The sequence below is a fragment of the Trichophyton benhamiae genome (assembly GCF_000151125.1).
Source record: "Trichophyton benhamiae CBS 112371 chromosome Unknown contix01456_5.r1.exp, whole genome shotgun sequence".
NCBI lineage: Eukaryota > Fungi > Ascomycota > Eurotiomycetes > Onygenales > Arthrodermataceae > Trichophyton > Trichophyton benhamiae.
Genome location: NW_003315080.1, coordinates 977,434 through 993,891, shown reverse-complemented (window position 1 = coordinate 993,891; position 16,458 = coordinate 977,434). Strand labels below are relative to the sequence as shown.

The 16,458-nt window shown below is 48.4% G+C and overlaps 8 protein-coding genes across 8 annotated transcripts; 4 read left to right on the top strand and 4 right to left on the bottom strand.

The window, feature by feature from the left end:
• Positions 1-428: 428 nt before the first annotated feature.
• On the top strand, positions 429-1,172 carry ARB_03351 (uncharacterized protein; the record flags this gene model as incomplete). The annotated part of the gene is made up of 1 exon (XM_003010604.1): positions 429-1,172. One exon carries the CDS (start codon positions 429-431, stop codon positions 1,170-1,172), a length of 744 nt encoding a protein of 247 aa, XP_003010650.1.
• A 397-nt stretch (positions 1,173-1,569) lies between these two features.
• Positions 1,570-5,111, bottom strand: ARB_03350 (uncharacterized protein; the record flags this gene model as incomplete). Its single annotated transcript, XM_003010603.1, has 5 exons — positions 1,570-1,838; positions 2,015-2,304; positions 2,361-3,872; positions 3,943-4,880; positions 5,049-5,111. 5 exons carry the CDS (start codon positions 5,109-5,111, stop codon positions 1,570-1,572), a joined length of 3,072 nt encoding a protein of 1,023 aa, XP_003010649.1.
• A 559-nt stretch (positions 5,112-5,670) lies between these two features.
• On the bottom strand, positions 5,671-6,153 carry ARB_03349 (uncharacterized protein; the record flags this gene model as incomplete). The annotated part of the gene is made up of 1 exon (XM_003010602.1): positions 5,671-6,153. The coding sequence occupies one exon, from the start codon at positions 6,151-6,153 to the stop codon at positions 5,671-5,673; it is 483 nt and encodes a 160-aa protein (XP_003010648.1).
• A 364-nt stretch (positions 6,154-6,517) lies between these two features.
• On the top strand, positions 6,518-8,279 carry ARB_03348 (uncharacterized protein; the record flags this gene model as incomplete). Its single annotated transcript, XM_003010601.1, has 4 exons — positions 6,518-6,608; positions 6,779-7,220; positions 7,282-7,748; positions 7,816-8,279. 4 exons carry the CDS (start codon positions 6,518-6,520, stop codon positions 8,277-8,279), a joined length of 1,464 nt encoding a protein of 487 aa, XP_003010647.1.
• Positions 8,280-9,114: 835 nt separating this feature from the next.
• Positions 9,115-10,773, top strand: ARB_03347 (RING finger domain protein, putative; the record flags this gene model as incomplete). Its single annotated transcript, XM_003010600.1, has 3 exons — positions 9,115-9,336; positions 9,524-10,546; positions 10,612-10,773. The coding sequence occupies 3 exons, from the start codon at positions 9,115-9,117 to the stop codon at positions 10,771-10,773; spliced, it is 1,407 nt and encodes a 468-aa protein (XP_003010646.1).
• Positions 10,774-11,266: 493 nt separating this feature from the next.
• ARB_03346 (uncharacterized protein) lies at positions 11,267-11,542 on the bottom strand (the record flags this gene model as incomplete). Its single annotated transcript, XM_003010599.1, has 1 exon — positions 11,267-11,542. The coding sequence occupies one exon, from the start codon at positions 11,540-11,542 to the stop codon at positions 11,267-11,269; it is 276 nt and encodes a 91-aa protein (XP_003010645.1).
• A 594-nt stretch (positions 11,543-12,136) lies between these two features.
• ARB_03345 (uncharacterized protein) lies at positions 12,137-13,619 on the top strand (the record flags this gene model as incomplete). The annotated part of the gene is made up of 3 exons (XM_003010598.1): positions 12,137-12,398; positions 12,472-12,580; positions 12,758-13,619. The coding sequence occupies 3 exons, from the start codon at positions 12,137-12,139 to the stop codon at positions 13,617-13,619; spliced, it is 1,233 nt and encodes a 410-aa protein (XP_003010644.1).
• An 858-nt stretch (positions 13,620-14,477) lies between these two features.
• ARB_03344 (uncharacterized protein) lies at positions 14,478-15,294 on the bottom strand (the record flags this gene model as incomplete). Its single annotated transcript, XM_003010597.1, has 2 exons — positions 14,478-15,018; positions 15,101-15,294. 2 exons carry the CDS (start codon positions 15,292-15,294, stop codon positions 14,478-14,480), a joined length of 735 nt encoding a protein of 244 aa, XP_003010643.1.
• Positions 15,295-16,458: the final 1,164 nt, after the last annotated feature.

The window sequence follows — 16,458 nt, the reverse complement described above, 5'->3', positions numbered from 1 at the left end:
TTATATAAGACTGTTTCCAATATACTTCCTTCCAACACCCTCTCTCTTCCTCTCACCGCGAACCTTATATACACTCTGTCGATTGTTACTCTAGCATTCCTTGTGTGTATTACTTGGCGGCACTTCCTTCCACTTGCTGGTTTGACTCAAGTGTTACATCCAAATACATAAAGTAATGTATTCCTCTACTCGGTGTTATAATTAAAGGGCTTGGTCTTTTTTTTGTCGTTGTTTACATCGTGACGTCATGCAGTCTTGCTGAGTAAGTCGTAACTTTAACGAGCTTTAGGTTTTCGGGTAAAACTTCTTTTTTGCCTTTTCGATATCTCGATCTTTTTGATTTACAGCGTCGTTGCGATCACTTCCACCAGTTGCTCTCTTTCTATTTGCGAGGTAAATCCTGTCAAATAATATACTTCCCTTAAGATATGGCAGCAAGTATACCTTCCATCGCTGTGCCTGGGCTACGTCTCGGCGATAGCTCAACATTCACCTCCGGCCCAGGAACATACGTCCGCGACTCCTCTATTTGCGCCTCCATAGCCGGCCCAGTAATCCTCAAAACCGACGATAATGGAACAGATCCAAAGCGCAAACCCCGCAAAATCCTCACAGTATCCCGCTCTCCGCAAACAGATACCCCCAACCCCACACAAAGACAACAACAAGCCAAATCGCCTCTAAAATTCAACACCCTACCAGCAGTCGACTCGATTGTCCTCGCGCGCGTAACCCGCGTCCAGAAGCGCCAGGCAACAGTCTCAATACTCATGGTCGTAGATGACCAAAACAATGATCTCATAGACACCAACATGCGCACAATCCTCTCTTCGGCACCCATCATCACCACCGCCGGCACAGATAGTACGAGCACAAGCAACACGGCAGACGATCTACGGTTTCAAGCAATTATCCGCAAAGAAGATGTTCGTGCTGTTGAAAAGGACCGCGTAGTAATGGAGGATATGTTCAGGGTGGGAGATATTGTGCGCGCATACGTGATTTCAGTGGGCGATCAGAGCTCATATTATTGTTCGACTGCGCGGAACGAGCTTGGAGTCGTTATGGCGAGGAGCGAGGGAGGAAATATGATGTTCCCCGTTAGTTGGAAAGAGATGAGGGATCCGATTACGGGTGTTGGTGAGGCGAGGAAGGTTGCGAAGCCGTTTTGACAAGCCAATGGAAGTTATTGATAAGATGGTTTAATGACTGATAGGGATGAGCCAGGTAGGCATTTGATATGAACCAGCAGATAAAATGCATATGGTACCCAGGATGCGAAGCGGTATCCTACTACATATACCTGAAATTACAGGTTGAAGATACCCACCCACTATTCTCGCAAGCTCCTGTGAAGGAGATCGAGAGGGCAAGCCAGGCCAGCCGGGCTACAGTTAATAGCCTTCGCACTTCGTAGAAGTACCCGTTAACCAAACAGGAGCAAACTACGGGCGAAATCGAATATTGAGGATAAAAAGCAGTTCAGGACCAATGATAAAATCATGGTAGATCTATTTAACGCTTACTTTTAATGCTCGTGTACATGCAATATCCTTTTTCCTCTTCCCCCTATCTTTTCAATGTTTTCTGCTTCTCAGCGTCTTTAACCAACTTCTTACCAGCCACAACCAATCCCTTTCTACTCCTAACACTATCCATATACCTCTTTGCCACATTCTCTTTGTCCGCCAACTCACCTAAGTCTTCAAGCTCCTCTTCCGTAGCAGGAACCCAGAACGGATCCTGATCAAGCATTTCAAATCCAGTAAATATCAGCTGTGGGGACGCAGCACCAGACGTCCGCTTTCGGATTTCATCTGAGAATCCGAAGGATTCAGCTACTGGCAGAAGGGATAGGATCGTGAAGAAGGACGTTCCTTCTTTCATAGTTTCTGACAGGATTCGTCCACGTCTTCGGGTCACCACGGCGTATACGCGGCCCAACACCTCAGCTAAGAGAAAGTTCGTCAGCTTGTTGCCACCACTTACGAAGTTTTGGGCAGAAATCACTTACTCGTAGCTTGGATCTCGCAGCTGTACATGGCGAGCATTATCCGGGGGCTCCAATCAAGGAAGCCCTGCCATACGGCGTCTCGTACTAGCCTTATCACTTCTCCTGTCAAGCGAGTATGTTCTTCATCTCCAATCTCCTCGAGTGCAACGTCCTCGATAAACACTGCTACGCCCTGAACAGGTTCTCGACAGAGTGGGCCTTGAGATGTAGCAAGTTGGAACGCATAAGATATCTTATCCGAGAACAACGCAGAATCTCGAACAGACTTGTTATTTGAACCGTCCGCAAACCTGGATCGTGTTAGTCCAATTGCACTCTTATAGAGGGTGAAAAGATGCGTACATACAATTTTTCATAGCGTCCAGTAGGGGTAGCATCAAAAAGAATGTTGGCTCCTATTTTCCTAGGGCCAAATTCTAGTATCTTTGCCAGTGCATTTGCCCAAACCTCTTTATCTTCCTTTACCGAGCTGAAGCAAGTTTCTAATTCTTTCTTGAAGTCTTCAGCAGAGAGTGTGTTGCGACTAGAAGTGGCTCCCTCCTCTCTGTCTTCTTCATGTGGACTATCTGTCTCAGGGGTATCATCATCTGATTCTTTCGTAGCATCCGTTGATAAGTGTCTTCGACGTCCATATATCCGTTTAATAGTCTCTGCTTGTTTGAGAAGAAACTCCGAGATAGATTTGGGAAGCGGCCGTACTCGAATTTGGATTTTGAGTTGCTTAGATCCGGATGTAGCTATAACTGTTCCTCGCGGTAGGTCTGGGTTCTTAGGAGGGTTCATTTCAGCAGCACTGATAATTGTTTCCCGGTACGGCACTATGGATTCTCCAGCTTGGATTTCGCATTTGGCGAATCTCTCACGAAGGTCCTTCAGGCACCGTTCGAGATGTAATTCTCCTGCAGTGAGAATGACGTGCTCTCCACTTGGTAGAACTTCATACTGTGCACATGGGTCACTTCGTTCAAGCATCTTTAGTCCATTGATCATCTTATTCAAGTCTGCCGGGTTCACAGGCTCCAGAGCAACTCGGACAATGGGCGGATGGCTTAAAGACACTCCAGCGAGATTCACCGCTCCATCTATCTGGCTGCAGAGGGTGCCAGTTTTCATGATATGTCCTTCAAGTCCCGCAATCCCAAATACCACTCCTGCACTGACACTTTCCAGGTTCTCTAGAGCTCGTCCCATGAGTAGGTACAGTCCCTTGACTGTAACTTTGGTCGGTTCTGGGCTAGCCCGTGGGTTCATTGGTGAGAATTTCGGTGGTAGCACATATATTGAATCTCCCACTGAGAGAGTACCAGAATATAGTCGTGCAAAGCCAATAAGATGCTCCGGATCCACCTTCTCTTCTACTTTGGCATCGTCTAGGTGTGAGTCTGCCAAAGCATTTGTGAGACCAGACACATCTCCATCGTTCGCTTCACTCCGAAGTTTAGCAAATTCTTCTCTCTTTCGTCGAGCAATTTCCCTAGCTTCATCTGCAGACATGGTCCCTCCAGGTGTTTTGCGTGTTTTTGAAGGTAGCTCACTCTCGGGAATGGATACCATCTTGCTGACATATCCAAGGATTGGGTCTTCTTTTCCTGCCTTGGAATTCACCACGGCATCACGGACCTTGGGATCAACATAGCTGGCGTCCGGAGAATCATCAATCATATCAGGCAGTCTAAGCGCTTGGGCATCTATAGGGCTGGGTAGATATTCAATCACCGAGACTAGCACAGCGGTCGAAAGCGGCAGCCATGAAGAAAAAACAGCAGAGAGAATGTTCCTGGAATCGCGAGACCGAAGTATATGCACGGGTATCTTTATTGATAGAGACTTCGTTATCTTTTCTAATAGTGCAGGGTCACTAGGAAGCAAGTCAGATAGAGTGATAGGACACACTATTGTTAAGCAGTTGAAGAAAATTGAACACATACCCCGTAGAGTTGGCCCCTCCTGTGGTTGCATTGTAGACTGCCCAGACCGTCTCCAGTACAAGTTGAACAAACATTGGGCTTAATCTTCTACCCTTCAAATGTTTCGATCCTAGGACTCTCTTGGTTTTAGGGTCTAGGTAATAGTCACCCCAGAGCACTTTCTCCAGGGTAGCTCGTTTGATCCCAAGTTTCTTTTCATAGAGGCCGGCAAATTGTCGAACGGTAAACGCCCAGCCATCAGTAGCACTGCAAAAAATAACATTATTCTTCTCAGGAGCAAAGTATAGATCTTCATCATCACGCTCTTCAAACTCCGCAGTCTCAGCGTCGATTTGACTGCCAGCTTCAGCACTGGCTTTTGACCTATCCTTCTCCTTTATTGCTGCGGCTTTAACTCGTTCTTCAACTTTTTCTCTCCACTGAAGATCTTCTTCCATGCGCTCTCCCTGGTAGAAGCTCCCTATCACGGCATTCACCTGTTCTAGGATCTTGCTAAGATGGGAATATGCCTCGAGGGGAGTCAATTTCAGTTCGGTCACTAGACGATCTATTTTGTTGATAACGAGAATGGGTTTTAGCCGTTCCACCCATGTATGCCGTAGGACAGTAACTGTTTGACTGCACACGCCCTCTACCGCATCAACCAGAACTAGAGCGCCATCACAGAGCCGTGACGCAGTGGATACCTCGCTGCTAAAGTCAATGTGGCCGGGGGAATCGATCAGGTTGATTAGGTACTCCCGCTTGTCAGGGGTGCCTTCAGGAGCAGATCTCCGTAGCATCGAGAAATACAGGGAGATAGCCGAAGACTCCATCGTGATTCCTCGTAGCTGTTCATCTGGCCGGGAATCCAGGTAGCGGATTTTGCCCGCCAGTTTTGGTGATATGATGCCATTTGTGGCGATCAAGCTGTCTGTTAAAGATGTCTTTCCGTGATCCTATAGCAAGCCTGTATCAATATGTGGAGTTTAGGGTATATGATGAATTGAATCAGCTCAGGAAGCATAATGGGGGCACATACAACATGCGCGAGGATACAAATCTACCATGTCCGATTAGTATCATATTTTTCTCCAGAATAGCGGGGGAGGGGCAGTTCATTATACATTTCTGATATCTTCAGCCTTTCGCTGCAGCCGAACGAGATCTTCCAAGTTAACGACAGGCATCTTGGTATATGGCACGAAATTTTCTACCTGTTGCGTCCGCGTGGGAGGAAAGATACGACTCGCTGTCTTCTTGCGGGCCTGGTCAAATCCCCGGTGCGGATTTTGCGGCTCACCGGATGACGTAAATTAGGTATTTAATATCGAAGACCGAAGAGATAGGCACAGCGGTATATTTCTATAGATACAAATGAAAGCTGGTGAAATATTAGGAGCTCAGTTAATTATTTCTTGAGTTGAAATAAGTATGGTTTAATATTATTTGGTTGCGAGACAAAAAAGGTTGCTTATGACTGTTTATGAGAAATAACCATGAATTCTACGACAAAGTTTCAAAGTTACATAGCAACGACGTTTTTTCTTCCTTTTTGGTTGGCCAGTTGGCGCTTAAACATCGGATAAGACGATAGATATTATTCATGATTACGACCGTAGATTGTTTTTTGTATTATATATCCTTGGAGTGGCGGTGGTGAAGTATCCATGGACTCGTGTGACTAGGTCCAGGGACAGCCCCGGACGGCATGAGTCAAGAATAGGTACCCTCACGGGCGTCGACACCTCATTCCTCGTCGTCGAACGAGAGCTTGATCTTCTTCTTTGTGTTCTTCTTCCGCTTCGGCGCTTCGGACTGAGCTTGAGATGTCTCTTGATCTTCCGGAACATCGCCACCTCCTATGACTTTCCCCTGCTTCCTCTTCTTCGAGGCACCTATCTCCGCCATATTCTGCTTTGATTTGGGAGTTCGACTTTCTGTCTCGGCTCCTTCATCTGCGGCAGGCTTCGTGGCTTCGTTTCCTTCAGTGTCCCCCTTTGGTCCAGCTACCATCTCTAGATACTTCTCCTTGGAGATGACCTCGTTGCTATCTTCGTCCACGTAGGTAGGTCCGTCATCTTCGTCTTCAGCATATTTAGATTTGGCAGGGCGTGGATTTGGGCGGCTCCGGTGGTGGTCGCTGCCATCTCCGAATTCATTCCTCAATTTACGGAGGAATGATGGCTCCGGCTTCTCTATAAAAATAATGTTAGCGAAATGAGGTCTCATTCAACAAATGCAAAAAGGTAAAGGCAATGTATTTACTCCGTACCGTAAGAGAGATTGTTTGCCCTGCGGCTCATGATGGCTTGGACTCGCGTGTGTTAACTGCTGGCCGCGCGCAATCGATCACAAGCATTGCGCTACACGATCACCGGGCCATAACTAGTGAGTAGAGCAAGCCCCAAAATTGTAGAAACGAGGACAGCAGCCTCCTCCGAATGGATTTATCAGCCTCCTAGCAGACTGGGTTCTTTGTAGACGACGTCTAAAAGGTTCCAAGTTGACCTGCCTGAACCTCCAGCGGGCTGCTGCTGATGCCGGACGCGGAAATACAAAAGCGCCGAGCTTCCCAGCAGATCGATCCATTTGGATGGAAATCGGAATTTCGTATCAAGTTGAAAACGAATTCGAGAAGCTCCAAAGGCGGTCCAAAGCAACTTCATCAGCCATGCTGTGCGCGAGTAAGCTAGCCTGTGTTTTATATGCTCTTTATATGGAAGCAATTAGCTAACTTTTGGCGAAATAGTTTCTGGCGAGGCTCCCCAGGTGCCGGTGGTGTCGCGCAAGAGTGGTAAGCAGCCGCCTGCTTCGCGAACTGATCTGAGGATGTACACTTATACGATCTGACTAGGAAACGTCTTCGAGAAGCGTCTGGTGGAGGAGTACATTTCCGAGCATGGGAAGGAACCCATCACAGGCGAGGAGCATACCGTGGAGGACCTTGTCGAACTGAAGTCAGCTCGCATTGCGAGACCTCGACCGCCAACCCTTACCTCGATCCCCTCGTTACTCGGAGTTTTCCAGGAAGAATGGGATGCCCTGGCTCTCGAAACATTTACTCTTCGGCAGACACTTGCGCAGACGCGGCAGGAACTTAGTACGGCATTGTACCAGCATGATGCTGCTGTTCGTGTGATTGCTAGGCTGCGAAAGGAGCGAGACGAAGCCAGAGATGCACTTTCAAAAATATCAGTTGGAGCTAGCCGTGCTCCTGCAGCTGGGGATGCGATGCAGGTGGATAGCACAGGTCTTCCAGAAGGTGTCATCTCAAGGATTGAAGAAACCCAAGAGAAGTATGGTTTTGCCCAAAAAATTTGTATGCCGTACCTGCATCTAACAGTCGTTTTTCTGCAGACTTTCAAAGACTCGACGCAAACGGCCTATTCCAGAAGACTGGGCCACCGGTGAAACCATTCAGGAGTTTAAGCCTTCTAGCCCGTCCGAAGCCCTTTACCCTGGTGGACACTCTATATCACTGAACGCCTCTGGCGAACTAGCCCTCGTAGGAGGCACTGACGGTGTTGCCGGCATATATTCCCTTCCAGAGAAACGAGTTGTGGCCTCTCTAAAGGGCGGCAGTGGTTCCATAACAGACTCCGCTTGGGTCGGAGACAAGGCCGTCATTGCAACTTCCACTGGTGCTGTCAAGGTCTTTGAGAATGAATCAGAGGCCGCCAGCTTCAACGTCCATGCTGGTACAGCTGCAGCTCTCGCTGTGCATCCAACGGGTGATATTGTTGCCTCTGTTGGCATTGACAAGAGCTACACTCTCTATGATATCTCTAGCTCTTCCGTCATTACTCAGATATTCACCGACGCCGGTATGTATTCATTCATCATCCGTATTATTTGCCAGCAAAGATGTTCCATAACTAACTGGTGAAACAGCTCTATCCTGCGTCAAATTCCATCCTGATGGTCACCTTCTAGCTGCCGGCAGCGCTGACGGCCAAATCAAAATATTCGATGTCAAGAGCGGCACCAGCGCAGCTACCTTCGACATGTCCGGTCCCATCAAAGCGCTGTACTTCTCTGAAAACGGCACCTGGCTTGCTGCAGTGACGAAGGACTCCTCGGACATATCAGTCTGGGACCTCCGTAAATCGACAGTCGTGAAGGTGCTGGAAACCGGTAGCCGAGTCGACTCCATCAGCTGGGACTACACGGGACAGTTCCTCCTCACCGGTGGACCAAACGGGATTACAGTGCAGCAGTATTCCAAGGCCTCAAAGTCCTGGACAGAGCCGTTGCGGAGTGCGGTGCCTTCCACTGCAGTTGCCTGGGGTCCCTCTGCCCAGAGTATCTTGTCACTTAATGGAGACGGCGTTATTGTGTCAGTTAGTGCTCAGTGATTCTATACTAATGTGATGGGAGTTTCTTGTTTCTCTTTCTTGTGTATTTTACAGTGGATGGATGGCAAGTTCCTGCTGCTACCAACCTGGTCTTAGGCACTGCCACAAATATCCCTTAGTCCTTCCCCTGGCTGCCTTTACACCGGCCATTATCCCTCTCCCAGGCCTCTTTAGGAGCTCAATCCAGCCGTCTCTATGGTCTATATAGCTCTTCTATATTAAGATTATGTCATCGCCAAAAATCCATGAGAATCCCCCTGACCCCCTTTGGTGGTTGATGTTAATATTGGTATTCATCCAAACTTCCACATAAACAAACCATTGCCAGCCTTTCTTCTTGAGCTTCTTCCTGCATCCTGAGGGCCATCATGGTCTAGCATTGCTGGCCTGTTCTACTAGGCTTTCCTGGCTTCATACAGCATCTCACCCGTCTCCATCCCCCCTTGCTCGAGTCTTGCAGGGAGTTGACCCTTAACACACACACAGACGGCCGCTGCCAGGCTCTCGCTGCTCTCTCTCACTGTAATCCCAGAGGCCGATGGCAGCAGATCTTCCCTCTCCCCTGCAGCTGGCCGTCCCTTTGCTCCTTTGGCAGGCCTTGCCTTGTTGCCGCTTGTCCTGTAACCTGCGCCTGGCCACCGCGCGCAGTTTCATATAACTAAACTCTCAACCGCACAAGAACCAAGCGATGTGATTCCCGCAACACAGCATCGCCGCGCTGCCTCCCCCAGCCCATCCTGGCCACGGAGGCGGAAAATAGTTACTAAAGATAAAATAAGCTATCCATAACGCCCCCTCGGTAACTCCTGGGCTTCGCTTGGATCTGACAAAGCGCATGGGGGGAGCCTTTTTCCGCCGTCACTCCCGGCGTCCAGTCTCTCGCTCACCAAACAACCAACCAACTAGTCAACTCCCTTGCTTCTTCTCGCCGTCGCCTTCACCACCGCAGCCAGCAGCCAGCATCCAGCTCCCACCTGCGCTGCCGACGCCGACCTCCCTCCCTACCATGAACAGCGGCCCCAGCAGACAGACGATTCACGCCCGGCAGCCGAGGAAGGTCAGTTCTTGGTCCTTTGCTAGCGGGGTGCTCAAAAGAAAAAAAAATATTATTTATCCTGCTAGTCCAACCAACATCCCGTTGCTAAATATAACCAAGCCCTCTTTTGAGGCGAGCACACCGGCAGCAACCACGCCATATACCTGAGAGTTGACAGCAGGCTGACGATATCTGATTCTTGTTCTAGCGCTACCACGAGGAGACTTCCAGGCCGCATTCTGATGGCGAAAGCCAGGCGCCCCGGAGTCGTCGCGGAGAGTCGTCAAGCTCGGTAGATACACCCGGTGCTCTCAGCAGCAGCAGCACCAGCTCCAGCAGCAACAACGACGTCAGCGGCTCCCGTCCCCGCCTGCCACCGCTTCCGCCGTTCCCTCGCACGAGATATCCTGGCGACGGGTTTGATTTCCGCAGGCCCGTCATGTCGACCGGCGTGCCAACCCGATCACGTACCCTTCGGCCTTCCTCGCAAGAAGATGTTATTGATTTAACCCAGGACTCAGATCCCATAATACAGCCTGCCCTAACGCCGGGGGCGCAAGAAGTAGAACCTGTGCTGAATAGAGCGTCACGCGGTCCTCGGTTCGGACGAAATATCATGGTCGATGTGGTGGATTTGGAAGACGACAGTGCATCTGAGCACCAACCGCAAGAGCAGCAGCAGCAGCAGCAGCAACAGCGGCATCAACAGCGACACCAGCCACGGCAACCATCGAGCCCGGAGGTACAATTTCTTGGATCGTTAGTGAGGTCAGGCGCATCACACACAACAGAGCGGAGTGGTAGCAATACTCCACAGTCGCTGTTTGCAAGGCGCTCTAATATATCGACCGTGTTCAGAGGTATACAGCGGCCACCTCTAAACCGGGACGAAGCGTTTCGCCGTGAATTGTCCGTACGCACAAGAGGCATGTGGGCCGGTCGACCACCAAGCCCTGTATTTCCGGTTTTAGAATGGTTCTCTAACAGCATAGACCTGACATCGGAACTCGATCCCTTTGCCATCCAGCTGGATTATAGCACAACAGGATTCGTTGGCGGCGGCAGTGCTCCTAGAACAGAACCTTCGTATGAGCCACCCCCGCCGCCTCCTGATGGATTCACAAGGACAGTTACAGAGGATAAGGAAGCTATCTGTCCAAATTGTGAGCGTGAGCTCGGGACTGGAGATGAGCTTGGGAAACAGCTATGGGTTTCCAGAGCCTGCGGACATGTGAGTGACCTATGCTATATAGAGATCTCCTACGTATGAACATATACTAATATCCTGTTTTATAGGTTTACTGTGGTACATGTGCCAAAAACAGAGCTCTCTCTTCTCGAGCGAAGAAGCCTGACCCGCCCCCGGATCCAAAAACCAAACCGTTTGCGAAATGCGTTGTGGCCGACTGCGGGAAACCCGTCAGCCAGCCCAAGGCAATGTTACAGATTTATCTTTGAACATCTTCGGTCATTAAAGGCCCTGATCATTTCTTTCCTTTCCTCTTTGTTGATTAGCCTTTTTCGAGGTGACGGCGTTTGGTAGAATATGCATAGGGGGTACGGCCTTTTCATTTCAATACCCAACATCTCATGGTTCAGGTGCATTCATCTTCCGTCATTTTTTTAAAGCGGTATATACATACATTTCCTTCGATATCGCCTCTCGCGGGACTTTCTTTAGTCTGATGTTGCTGCTCTGATCGGCATGTAATTTTATTGCAATATTACCAGAAAAAAGTAACTGGTTGGGATGGAGGTCCTGTATCTAAGAATATATCCCTAGTAATCATATACAACTCCCGAGTATGATGCAATGTACCTCCGAATATCAAAAAAAAAAAATCAAAAAAGTCACTCGAGGAATGAAATCAAACCAGACACGCCATGCCGTAATAATAGTACATTCTCGTCAACCACATGTAGCCCCAACATAGGAGCCAGGTCGAAAATATTATATCTGCTTCATATCTCCATGGTATGGAGACCAGATGCCCCTGACACTCTCGTTCGTGCTGAGAACAGGCTTATTTGTCCGTCGGAGCTTCTCTCCACTAGCTTCCTTCAACAGATTCGCTTTCTGAAGAACTTCATACACTTCGAGATTTCGCACGCAAATTGCTTTCTCGCGGCCATTGATATAGTGTCCCTTGATGACGGGGTGTTTGTGTGGACGGGGAGAAATGCGGATTTCAATTTGAGGGTTTCGTTTGGCGAAATCGGGAAGCATTTCCTTGATGAAGGAGCTGATAAGACACCAATTAGATCCAGCCCATAGGAAGTTGACGACGGTATATAGAGTAAAAATACTCACTTCATGCCCTTGGAACTCCCGGCCCAGTCGCAGTAGTGAAAGTCGAGTCGTTTGCACTGCAAGATGAAAGCTCCTACACCATTCTGCAGCAGTCACCAATTAGCAGAGAATCGCACAATCAGGAAGCGGACCGCTACCTACCCGGCCAGAAGCCAGCGAGACTATTCCTTTGACCGGCATATTTGCGTCTTCCTCCCCGTACAGAATCTGGAAGTTGTCGCTGCTCTTCTGCGTCTTCTGCTTTGCTTGTCGAACTTGCAAAAGTTCGAACTTTTTGATGCGCAGTGAGTTTATGCAATGTGATTGGTCAATAGCTGCTGACTAAGCTTCCCGCGACAAAGGCTGAGAGAAAAAGCCAAAAAAGGCGATGTCGAACGACAGGAAAATACAAACTGCGCGACAGCGAGGAAGGCCTGAATCTCTGCCTGTCGCCCTCGAAAGCCGTCGTTGATGCTTGAGTCTGAGTAGAACGCTCTACATGCTGCTTGTTTGGTTCTGCTTCTTCCAGCCATGACGGATAAACTCCCTCCAAACCTCCTCGCGCTCTTCGCGCCGCGTCCTCCACTCCGTTACCTTCAGCCCATCAGCAGAGCGCCCGACGATGTGAAGCCAAGTACAATATCTGGTGTTGCGGGTTATCTCGATGAGCTGAAGAAGTATGGAGAGGAGGTCCCTTATAATGCGACGGAGAGTTGGCTCCAGCGCAAGGATAGGCTGAAGATGGAGAAACGGGAGCAGACTACGAAACGTCTGGAGGAAGGTCTTGCAGCATGTGCGCATATACCCTACCAAATACTGTTGCTGTTGTCCATAATCTATATGATTTACTAACGTCTTGGTTATAGATAACCCTTCTGAAGATCCACAGATTCGTGGTGACCCTTTTAGAACGTTATTTGTCTCAAGACTGAGCTACGACGTCAAGGAAGCAGATCTAGAACGGGAGTTTGGCCGGTTCGGCCCTATAGAGAGAGTATGTACTATAACAATCCACCTTTCTACTTTGCGTGCCCTGGCTAATTTTTTGGTCTCTGTTAGATTCGAATCGTGAAAGATACGAAGAACCCTAACCCAAAGAAACCACATCGAGGTTATGCTTTTATAGTATACGAACGTGAAAAAGATATGAAGGGTACTGAATCCTGAACAATCCTTCTCCACCCCCTTTCCTATCCCCTACTCAACATATAAATACAGCTATGACAAGGTAATCAAGTACATGACTAATGCCATTGATCGCTCTTGCGTCACAACTACAGCGGCCTACAAGGAAACAGATGGCATTCGCATCAAAGACCGACGTGCTCTTGTGGACGTCGAGCGTGGACGTACGGTCAAGGGATGGAAACCACGTCGATTCGGCGGCGGGCTAGGTGGCCGTGGATATACCAAAGCGATGCCCTCAAGACCCATGGGCCCAGGCGGGTATGGCCCCCCATCTGGCCCCGGTGGCTTCCAAGGCGGTTTCCGAGGACCCAGGGGAGGCTTTCGAGGTGGATTTAGAGGAGGTGATCGGCCCTTTGGTGGCCGTGGAGGAGTTGGCTTCCAGGGTGGGCGTAGTGGATTTGGAGGGTCGGCCAACGGTGCATCGGGCCAGGCTCCTCCCAACGCTCCCTTGGGCCCTGGTGGAAGCCGGGGTGGTGGTGGGTATGGTCAGCAAAACGGTGATGGCTACGGAGACAGACGCTTTGATGATAGAAGCCGAGGTGGCTCCAGGTACGACAGATCCGGTGATCGTGGTGTAACTGGCAGCAACCGAGAACCCGTCAGGCCCAGAGGATATGGAGATCGTGATAGAGACAGGGACAGGGACAGAGATCGTGATCGTGATAGAGACCGAGACAGGGGTGGTCGGAGCGATCGTGACCGTGATAGGCCGCGAGACCGTGATCGTGACAGAGACAGATACAGTCGGCGTGATGATGATCCTCCGAGAAAGAGACACCATGAGGGGGACGCATACGATGATCCTAGGACGAAACGAAGATACTGAGTCCGAAATATCCTAACAATTCAATACTGGTTTGTCGGTGGGTTGCAAATTCATTTTGTCTGCTCTTTTCATAGCCTCAAGGGTAAGATCATGGGTGCTTAGAAGAGAAACGCCCGCTACCTCACTTTTCTTAATGGACTCGACGATCCGATCCCGATTTACAACATATGAGGTAACATATATTTCCGCCTTATAACGACCTATCCCAAGCTACAGACGCCGGAATGTACGCCCTGGATACCCCCATTTGATCCCACTCGGTTTACCGTCTTGTACGGTCTCGCGCTACTAATTCTCGAAGTGATGTCTTACTACTATACCTTTCTAACCTTCGGTCCTTTTGCCACCTCTGAATCTTGCGCCTCCTGCTTTTTCTTTTCTTTCTTTCCCTTTGGAACTGTTTTTACTGGGTGGTAAGTATGTACTTTTATGGCACCGGTGGTGAAGGTGAAATTGTACGTTTATAATCTGTTGTAGGTAAGATCGGGTAAGGCTGTTTAGCATCCTCTAAACATTCTGGCATTGATCATTGCAAATACAGGTAGTGGTCGCTAGTTAATTTTCTCCTTCATTAGTCGTGTATTGTCTATCTCTTAAGTTTAGCAATGAAGACCCAGATAGTATATAAACAGATAACTTTTTCCATTTCATCATGGTAGAAGATAAAAAGCCAAGGAAGATAGATATCCCAAGCAGAAAACCGTCATCAAATATTGACGCCAATCGCCGAACTCCGATAGGAAAAATGTTCACTGGCTTCAAAGATTCATCACCTCATCCATCGAACGATACGAACGCTTGAGAGTGAGAGGATAGGAGAGATTAGGGGGAAAGCCATAACCAGCTTCTACATCCTCCTCATGCATCGACCTCCATTGTTTCCTGTTTCTCCAATACCACAACCTCTCCGCTCTTCTTCTCCCAGCGAGCCTTCATCTCAACCTTAAATTCAGCAACAGCGACGCCAAACATCTTCAGGAGCGTCGACTGTCTGGAATCAAGCTCTTCACCAGCCTTGCAGACCTGATATCCGTCGCCCTCCATTTCTAGCATAACTTTTCCCTTCACCAGTCTCGTAGGGACGTTCAGTTTCCGTAGAGTTGGCTCAATTGTATGGCTGATCGGCTCGTCATCTTCGGCCGGTATCTCGCCAGCTCGGGAATATACAACCCCGCTGGGTATTGTGAAAGACCGAGGAGTTATATTCCCTGCGCGGGCGAAGTCAATAGGATGAAATGATTCGAAAAAGTCGAGGACAGATTGAGGGTCGCGGGATGTAAATAGTAAACCAACTGCGCCAGTGAGATATGGTGAGAGACGGTTGAGGTTTGGTGCATATGCGGTTTCCGGCGTTGTTCCTAAAGCAATTGCCATGACCTTGGTTTTGCCGAAGAAGAGTCTGGATATACAGTTAGCACAAACAATTGCATAGACAGTCTCTTGCAATAGAAGCATAAGTAGAATGGAAGATAAAAACTCACCGACTGTCCGAGAACTCGGTCCGTACATCCTTCAGATAAGTGTTTCTCATATTATCAACAGCGAATACAAAGAGATGGTCATATTCCTCAACGGCAGCCTGGACATTGGCATATAGTCGACGAGTCTGCTCTTTGTGCGATTTTTTTTGAGTCCTGGACTCGTGGATAACCTTCGCTCTTTTTGAGATAGGCATGATGGATTGATTAGACGGAAGGGACTAGGTGCGAGATCAAAATAAAGCCTTGCTATTTGCAGCCTTCAAGATAGGCTGGAAGCAATCTTCGAAGGGTATAATAAACTCGAAGTCTTCTCTATCATAGACGCTTGCTTCCTATCATCGATTCATTAATTTTTTTTTTTTTTTTGGAGGGCGTGTCGGAGACGGAGAAATGTTGATAAGACAGTCCCTGGCACTCCATCCATATCAGTAAAGCTTAGTCATGGATCACATGAAAATATCTCTATTCTCCTCGTTCCCTTGCACCCTGCTATGTTCCTTCTACTTAACCAAGTCCAACGGAAGATGTTTATGCTCTTCCCAGATATCCTAGACTAGATCTTCTTAGCAGTCATCTGTTGTCCGCCCAACATAAATGCCTGTTCTAACAGTCAATTTATGCCAAGCCATTGCTTTAGTCATCAAACTCTATTTGAACTTTAATATCACGTGTCTCACCTTATTCTTACCTCATCCGTGTTGAGTTTAAGCCTCAAACCGTTTCTTATCCTCCTTGATGGATGGCTTTGTATCGACAGATTTATACACATTGTCCCACTTTGCTTCCAACATCTAGGAACATCACTATCCATTCAATTCTTCCTTTACCCAGCTTGCTTTCTACTCAAATGCACTCAACGGTTTTTACTATCCAACTTCCAGTGAAAGAGGTGCTAGCGACATATTGAGAAGGCGCAAATTTAGGCTTTGAATCGATCTACGCTTGAGCTTCAGAGTGCATACCTAGTTAATCTTCTACATATGCGTTCTACAACATTGTTGCTGTCAGCAAAATAGAACTTTGAATCACTCGAGTGTATCAACCCAAATGTGCAACCGCTTTATATATCTTCAACGCCTGCTTGGACAGAGCTGTAACATTTGATAACCAGAGTCCTCTCAGATATTTCCATAAGGAAGTCAACGCTTTCTCTATTGTCTTAAACCCAAGTCTGGAGACCGAATGTAATCAATCTCGGCCCTCCTTTAACATCGGGTCAGTGCGGGGCAAATGATACCCCAGGGTTCCATACTTCCAACTGCATATACGCTTTCAATCGTTCATATATACACAAGACCTGTCCAAGTAGTAGAGTGCCAAACAACGCCCCGGTGGAGAGTTCTGTTGGTCTTTTTGGC